Genomic DNA, 9038 nt, shown 5'->3' on the forward strand with positions numbered 1-9038 from the left:
TTTAAAAAAATAGATTTAAAAATCTTTGTAGTACTTCAGTGTTATTAGTGGAAGCAAATCTTTAGAGGAGAGCATATAGCTTGAGAAATGCTTGAAGATCTTTGTTTTGTTGCATTTTGTCCTGGTTTGTCATCTTAAACACATTTATAAACAAATACTCGTGCAGTAGTGTTGCCAGCATCAGTGAGGAGTGCAAGATGAAAACAAGTAATAGAGTATACTTCTGCAATAATTCTTCTAAACATGCTAACTTCTGACAATTTTTATTGCCTAGGTTGTTAATGTCTTAAGAACTTTGCTGGCCAATCTGGATGAAGTTAAGAAGGAGAGGGAACAACTGGAAAATGACCTGAAATCTGTAAATTTTGACATGACAAGCAAATTCCTGACTGCACTTGCGCAGGATGGTGCTATAAATGAGGAGGCTATCTCTGTGACTGAGTTGGACAGAATTTATGGAAGTTACACACAGAAAGTGCAAGAGTCCCTAAAAAAGCAGGAAGAACTTCTCAAAAACATTCAGGTACAACACCTTGTATGTCTTCCTTCCTCTTAAACTAAGGAGCAATGATTCTTCTACCTCTCCAGTGCTTTAGAAATCCCACTTTGCTTTCTACTCTGTTTTGCTTGTTACTCTGCCATAGGCCAGTTGATGCTCCTTTACTCCTCTGATCACTGAAAAATACAGGGGTGTTTTTTGTGTTCGCTGGAAACAAATATGATTTTTTTAGCAGACTCTCCCAGAGCTCCAGTGCAAATTCTCTTGGACCCTTTCTTGGCCCAATTCTGCAGATGGCTTTGCCCTTGAAAGAAACTTAACTGGCATGTTAAGAAGTTTTTGGGTTTGTTTTGATTTTTCCTCTCATCCCATCTTAATACTTCTTTCTTAGATAACAGGAGACCTGTCCTTACTGTCTACTAGAAGACATTTTTGGTCTTTGAAGTACATTTTGGTTTATTCCTAATTGCTGTTTACAATGTGCTTGACTTCCAGCATGTGCAAAGCTCATCAAAGTAAAAATTAATGAGAAATTCCCAAAGTTTATTTATTAATTCAGCCTTAATTTGTCATTAACGCTGGAGACAGGTACCTGAAACATCTGGCAAAAGAGGAAGTCTTAGTTCTTGGACAAGTGACTGTAGTGGCTTGAGTAATGATGGAGCCTATTTGCACACAAGATTACTTGCAATGTCTGACTGCAAATTGGATTGCAAGAATAAGACTTTTGCAAAAGGGAAATAAAGGTTTCTAAGTGATGATATGGCCCATGTTTATCAAGGATTTTATATTCAGATATCTTTTAACATAATATACTTCTAAAATCTTGATGGATATTACTTTGATGTTTGAATGTCCTGGAGTTTAAGTTTGGCTGCTTCTGGTAGCTGAAATAGTCTTTTTAAGTTTGGTGGTTTGTTTATTTTCCCAAAAGAAATGAGATGTAGGTGATGCTTCTGTAAGATTTCCACTTCCTTGTCCTTTTAATAGCTTGCCAACGTCAACCAAATTTGAGGTAGCACTTCTGAAAAATACTAACTTTTGGTATGATTTTATGAATGTCAGTGGAGGGTAGTACAGGAGAGAGCCTAATTAGTATAGCCTCTGAAAGAGAGTCTGCAGTATGAGCTTGAGAATTAGCTGAAGGCAGCCCACAACAGAACAGATAATTAGCTGATACCTACTGCCAGTGAGTTAATACATGTGTAGTTCTGAAACAGCCACTGCACTTGGCAGATAGCAAGTATTGGGAAGTACAGTGTGTGGGTGGAAGATGAGGAAGGGCAGGTATTGGGAAAGGGGGGTAGAAGCAATGAGTAAGCAGAAAAAACCTGAAACATACAGAATCTTACATGGAACTAGCTTGCATTATTTTCACTGCTTATTTTTTCCCTTCTTTTAAGAATGCACATCAGGATTTTTCAAAGATGAAACAATCAAACAATGAATCTAATTTAAGAGAAGAAGTTTTGAAGAACTTAGCTGTAGCAAATGATAACTTTGTGGAACTTGTAGCCAATTTAAAAGAAGGCACAAAGGTATGGTAATGCTTAAGGAATTTTTTTTTTTTTTTAACTTACCCAATAAGATGTGAATCAAAACTCATAATAAACTTTGCAGATATGCTAGATGAAGGTACATTTTTGAGGATTTTACTGCTGAATTGAGGACAGTGAGTTGCTTGAATTTTGATTGTTTTGACAGCTGTGAAATGCTTCTTTGTTCTTGTCTAAAAAGTAAGCTTTTCTGAGCACTGCTTTATATTAAAATAGGAAAAGTTGTTAATTACAGCAGTGTAACTGATGCTGAAGTACCCAAATGAGCCATTTTATCTGAGGAATTCTTTCATCTGTTCTCCCATGGTATTTAATCACCTTATCAAATTTGTGTTTTATATACTGCTACTGCATACGTGAGGGGAGATGAGGAGGGCTTTATTTAGCTTGCTTTTTTTGATCTGGGCTTCTGGAAGGTGTCTTACTGCTTCTGCATTAAGTACTTTTAACTGGTTTATTGATGGCTCAGTAGAGGAAAAAAGAAAATAAAACTCTGAAATATCTATAAAAATGAAAAGCATGGAACTGACTGAAGGCAGTAAAATTAAAAGAAAAAGTAAAAATTATCCTTTAAAAAATAAATAGTTAATCACCAGAGGTTATCTAGTTTTGTTCTGGTTTTAATACACTTTCTAGTTGTCGTAAACTATTTTTATATTTATACACACACACACATATATATATATATATATATGAAAAAAACACCTCACAAAACTGTATGATATTACAGTGATGGACAACAGATGACTAATACTTGTTTTTAAAAAGCAGGATAATATGCACTGGCAAACTTCACTGGAATGCCAGGTTCTTGGCACTGCAATAATACAACCCCTATAACTGGATCAATATGTAGAAATATGCTAGCATGGAGTCTGAAAGTATTGATTGAGCATGTTGTGGGATTTTTTTTCATTCACTAGTTCTACAATGAGCTGACAGAAATCCTGCTGAAATTCCAAAACAAATGCAGTGACATTGTCTTTGCTCGCAAGACGGAAAGAGATGAACTGCTCAAGTAAGGTTTCAATATTTGGTTTAAGCATTGTAGAAGCAGTTAAGTATTTATCAGAAATTAATCTTTGGTGACATGTTTATTATGATACTTGATGAAATGAGAAAGGGAAACTAGGTGAGTTAAGACTATCACCTTTTCTATGCCTTAATACTAACCCTGCTGTCCCCTCCCCTGAAAAACTAGGAAAGTGATAAGAGAAATAAATGGAAAAATCTACTTTGAAGTCTACTCTGCTGTTCCTGTATACAGTTCAGCATGAATCTGTTTCATCTTTTCATGATTTCACTCTCAGTTCTTTTTGGCATGCATTCGTTGTTAATTTTATGCTATTATTTCCTTTTGAGGAACTCCTGATTTCTGCACCTTGCTCCTGCTGTCTTTTTGGTTTGAGAAATTAGATAAATGGTTCAGCATACAGTTGCCTTCTACGTGCCCAGTGTGGTGGGGGGAAAAATGTTGGTATTCCACCTCTGCTCCATAGTCTGATCTGGTCTGATATCATTGTTTAGATACGTGGGTTGCCTACACTGCTGGGGTGAGAAGCAGATTTTGTCCTTCATGTGAAGGAAAGTGTCTGATGTTGTCATTGTCCCCCACATGTGATCAGGCTAGTATAGTATGCTTCAGCTGTGATTTTTTAGGCTCTTCTCTTAAGAGGAAATAATAGCTGAAAAGGCTTGCCTTTTAATACGTATTCTTTAGCAAAGCACATAGCCTTTTACAAAAAGGTCTAGTTGTTACTAAAGTTTCAGTTGGTGAAACTGCAGTTGTTCTGTGCACGTACCATGTTGTGAGTGAGGTGCTCAGCCCTCAAATTTTATATTTCCTAACTTCATCCTTTGTAGAACTGTTCTTTTTCAGTTGGGCATTGTGCTTGTAAATTAATTCTCAGTAACTGTATACAACCCCTTCCACTTCCTACATTCATGCCATTTGGAAGCTGTAGGCTGCCTAATCAAGGCTTAGGTCTGGATCTCTCACATCTCTAATATATTAAAAAGTTCAGTGTTAAAGCTGTAGGTTTAGTGTTGATAAAACATTCAGCTGAATCTTGCCATACTATCTTTTACTTCCCTACATGTTAACTGTTTGCTGATGTGAAACCCTGTCAAGGTTAGGGGAGATGATCAGATTTGGGATATTTGTGGTATACATCTACAAAATGTATTTCTCAGTGCGCCCAACCCATGGTTTGAGTGAATTAAGTGTGTGTGTTGCCCCTTCCCCCTGCCCACCTCAATAAAAATATTGACTGTGGGCTGCATCTTTACTTACTGAAATTAAATTTATTTAGATTGTTTCTCATTTAGAACTAGAAATTTTGCCGCCCCCCCCCCCCAATAATGATTGGCCATTGGGGGATCAGTTTTACTGGTGTTTTATGTTTCACATGTAATGCGTTTGGTCACTTTGTGGTCATAATATACTTCACTCTTCATGGTACCACTGTTCTGTAAGTCATCGGTCTTTGCAGTGTGATTTTAAGAAGAAAATTGTTACTTCCATCTGTTATGTCATCTTTTAAGATGTTAAGTTTTGTTTTTGTTAGTTTCAGTATAATACAGTGTTGAACAGTTACTCCACCATCTGCAAGAAATAGTTTGAGATATGCATACGCATATGTACCAGAGCATCAGGACAGTATTTCCAGCTTTTTCTCCATCATTCCTTTTTACTGCAGGGGTAACCGCGAGGACAGTTTTCTTGGAGTTTTTGTTTCAGTCTTGTTCTTTCTACCAAGTTTCTGCAAAAGTTGCCAGTTTTGTTCTTCTTTGGAGGTTACCTTTGCACGCTATACAATAGGAGTCTGTAGTTTGTTGCTAACTAGGCTGTATACCTTTGTCAGTCTCCCCTGTCTTCTGTTTCAGAATGCCAGGTATCAAATTCTAGCTGTTACGTACTGCTCACCTATCACTTTTAAGCAAAATTGTCTGAAATTTTAAATGCTTCCTAAAGTCTCTCTGAAGAATCTGCCCAATCTCAAATATTGAACCTTTGCATTGAGAAATTAACTACATACCTGTGAATATGTAATTTAAAACTGCTTCCTTGGAGTTTTCACGACAAGCTGACTGTAAAATTATGCTCTTTAATGGCAGCTTGTAGTACAATGTGACACCAAAGCCTCCTTGTATCTTACCAAGAGTAATTCCAACACTAGAGGTAACAGAAAAGAGAACTTTAAAGCTCGTGCTGAGCCATTTGAATTTTTTCCAGGGTTTTTTTGACAGTTATAGCTACCCAGATATAAATGATATTGCAGACTATCTAGCAGACTGTTCTTTCTTCTGTTAGATGTGTGGTATTTGCATGCAATATTATTTAATTTAGGGCAATTTATAAACGATGTGACATTGCTTTTCTTCTGTATTGCTTCTCTTTACATGTCAAAATTACTGAAATTTAGTTTCATCCTTTTCCATAGCCTTGAGGTTTCCTTAGGTTCTCAGGAAAGCTTCCAAGTTGCTAAACGTTCTGACTATTCTATAATTTCTGATCCTAAAGCTTTTGGCTAATTTGGTGAAATGTACCCAGTGTTGAGTTGGAATATAAAGACATTCTTAGAAAATAAATGTAACCATTAATCAGAAGGTTGGCTAGAGGATTGGTTCTGTGGAAGTGATTTGGACTCCAGATTTAGTTTGAGCTAGCTCAGGGGTCATGCTTTAAATACTAGATTTAGTCTGTTGCATCTTTTTAGCTTAGCTTGCTGACATGTATAACAAACAATTCTTAAGCTAAGCTGTATGTTTGCTTGTTTGTTTTTAATAGAGATTTGCAGCAAAGCATTGCTAGGGAACCCAGTGCTCCCTCTGTTCCTCTGCCTACATATCAGACCACAGCAGCCGGAGGAAGTAAGCCTGCTGCATCGTCAACTCCAACTCCAGCACCCAGAACCATGGTGGTAAATATATGCTACAGAATTAGGGGGTTGAAAATAGAAGGTCCATACTGTGGAACTCCAAACCGATCTGTAATTTGTGTATATCACTCCTTAATATATTGGTGTATTTGGAAATGTGTTGAAGTGAAATAGAGGGCAAAGTCTAAAGACTTTGCAGAGAGGTGTATTATGGCCTATTGGTGTTCATAATTTATAGATTTGAAATGGAAAGCTTATTGCTTTTTAGATGCTTCACATTATTATCTGTATAGCCTAAATATAGAATGTCCATTTAAAATAAAAATAAAATCAACTAATCATATAACCAGAGCTTTTGATTCCAAGACTTACAGAAAGAAGCTCCAGCTTAATTTACTTTCTCTTGTTAGGGGACTAAACCACAGCCACCAGCGCGGCCACCACCACCAGTGATTTCTGCAGCAAGCAGTTCCTCTTCTACATCAGCACCCTCTGGAACAGCTGTACCTCCTGCTGCTGCTCCTGCTCCTCCTGCTCCTACTCCAGGAGCCAGTGCACCTGCAGCAAGCACTGCACCTTCCCAGGCACAGGGACCTCCTTACCCAACTTATCCAGGTTACCCAGGGTAAGCTGTGGGAGTACTTAAGCAGTTCTTTGTTACCCTGTTACCTAAAAGCACTTGTTTGTTGCATGTGACATTTTAAAATCAGTTACTGTTATAATTGAAGATGTGTGTAGTGTTTGAGGCGCGATGACTTTTTTTAGTTTTATCATGTAATTCTTGTTGGAATCATTTGCTGGTAGCATTTGTGGGAGGGTTCATTTTAAATTTCTGTAGTTTGGCTTTTTTAAAGAAGAAGGGAGATAGGACTGCAGTTCCTTAACTGTGGTTTGTGGACTGTTGCCATCCCTTGCATAATCAGTTGGTGTTGTTTATCTCGAAAGTGTTGGCATATCTAATTTTTCAAATCTTGGTATCTTGCTAAAGATGAAAAAATTCAGAAAAAATTCCAGTTGAGTAGTGTGCTTTCTTCTGATGCTTTTTTCCGTCTTTCTGGAGTCATCATGAGGAATTGAAGGCAGCTGCTCTCTCCTTCAGTAGCAGGCTCAGCAAATGTTAAAATATGTACAATGATATTAAACACAAGAGAATCAATTTAGATCAGTTCTAGTTCTAGCAAGTTGCCTTTACTCCACCTTCTGTCTGCATTTCTGTTCCATGCATTACAATTTTTTTCATGTTTGATCCTTGAAAGTTACCACGCTTTCTGCTGCACAAAAATGGAAATGAAAGAAAGCATTTGCAGTGATTGCATGTCTTTTTGTATCTGTTAATGAGTTGTTATTTGCAAATTATCATCATCAGTGTTTTGCAACTAACGTATGCTTCCCCCCTCCCCCAGGTATTGCCAGATGCCAATGCCAATGGGCTATAATCCATACATGTATGGTCAGTATAATCTGCCGTATGCACCCTCACCTGTATATCAAAACCCTGGACAAGCACCATATCCGGCACCTCAACAACCTGGATACCCTTTTCCTCAACAGCCTTATTACCCTCAGCAATAATGTATCTGCAAAGAAGCTCTGCTTGTTAAAATTTGGGAGAAATTGGCAATAAGCATACTAAAACTTTTAGCTTCAGTTAATGTACCATTCTGAACTATATGCAGTCTATAACTCCTGTTTATTGTTAACTGCTCAAAAATATCTAGATCAGTTTTTGATTACACTAAACACTTTGAAAGATTTGCTGCAGTGGTTTAGACTGTAGACTAATGCCAGAATTAGAGCCTAATTCAGTGGTCTGAAACTGTACACTATGTGTTGGCTAGACCAAAATATTTCTTTGCAAAAATCCTATAAGTAACAAATGGGTTCAGATGAGAAAAATGAAGCAGTGTGTGCACTGGGTGTGATATATTCTACGGAACCATACAGCATTTCCTTCTATACTCCATTGGTTTGTATTTTTTGAGTTTAGTTAAAATACGCTATTTTGTCTAATAATCAAGGCCTTGTAAATCGTCAGTAAAAAAAAATAAATTACTCAAGAATGGTTTAAACATTTGGCATTCTCCTTACCATAAAAATGTGGTTTATGTGTCTGTAGATTCTTTCATTTGTCCCTTGACTTGCATATAAAGATAACTTCACAAGTGTTTAGCCTTACAACTGAATTTCCTCCTCTTTTCCTTGATTCTGTATTTTTGTGACAGTATCTATAATTAACCACTTAAATGTTGGTAGATGAAGTCTTGCAGGTAGAATTTTCCTATAACTTTGAAGTGTATTGGACTAAAATATGTTCATTACCGTTTTAAAAGAATGGTTACTCTCATCTGCAGAATACTACTCAAAAGAAGGGAGATGAAGGTCCCTCTTAGAAGACCAGTGACTGGTTGGTCTAACCGATGTTTTCCAAAGAAATGTTGATCAGAAACATGTTATGGCTCAAAACAGAGCAACTATTGATTTTCAGATTATGTTTTTAAATGATTGCTTTTTTCCCCTTGCAAAAATTAATGTATTCCCTTAGGGAGCTTGTTATCAGTGGAGAAACTTTTTTTTTGGGGGAGGGAAAAAAAATATTATCTTGTAAATTAAAGCACATTGAATGTTTACTTTTGGATCCATCTTCTCAAAGGATTAATAACCTTGCACTACATTTTGCATTAGGTAGTGAAGAATATACAGAAGTTTGCAGCTAATAGCTTTTACCAAATATTTACTAACCATCTTTCAGTCTTTTTTAAACATGCTTGTGTAGTGAGGGACTCTCTATTCCTTTAGCCCTTGACAGGAGTTACTTGGTTCTGTGGGACAGTTAATTTTCTGGGTGCTTCATACAAGATGTTCTGGGCTTGCAGACTAGCTATCACAATACCGATGTTAAATGTTACTGCTTTGTTTTTCTGTTTAAGTGCCTGATTAAAATATTGAGGTATATTTTAATGTAGGGGTTTAGAGGGTGCCAATTACTGTAGCATCTGGGTAGAAATGTCACTGGATCTTGAATACTCTTCCTCATACAGAAAGCAGCACACATATCCATATGAGCTCCTTTCTTTCTGTCTTAACTTCTTGCTGTGCGATCAC

At 36.9% G+C, this 9038-nt stretch overlaps 1 protein-coding gene across 2 annotated transcripts in view; it reads left to right on the top strand.

The window, feature by feature from the left end:
* The window catches only part of PDCD6IP (programmed cell death 6 interacting protein), a 32559-nt gene extending 24554 nt beyond the window's left edge, over positions 1–8005 (top strand). For both annotated transcript variants that reach the window (XM_075056256.1, XM_075056265.1), the window contains exons 13-18: positions 275–523; positions 1903–2037; positions 2979–3073; positions 5846–5978; positions 6347–6561; positions 7340–8005. In XM_075056256.1, coding sequence (XP_074912357.1) covers positions 275–523; positions 1903–2037; positions 2979–3073; positions 5846–5978; positions 6347–6561; positions 7340–7508 — 996 coding nt within the window. In that variant the 3' untranslated portion in view covers positions 7509–8005. The remainder of the gene's footprint in view (positions 1–274; positions 524–1902; positions 2038–2978; positions 3074–5845; positions 5979–6346; positions 6562–7339) is intronic.
* Positions 8006–9038: the final 1033 nt, after the last annotated feature.

The sequence above is a fragment of the Buteo buteo genome, chromosome 2 (assembly GCF_964188355.1).
Source record: "Buteo buteo chromosome 2, bButBut1.hap1.1, whole genome shotgun sequence".
NCBI lineage: Eukaryota > Metazoa > Chordata > Aves > Accipitriformes > Accipitridae > Buteo > Buteo buteo.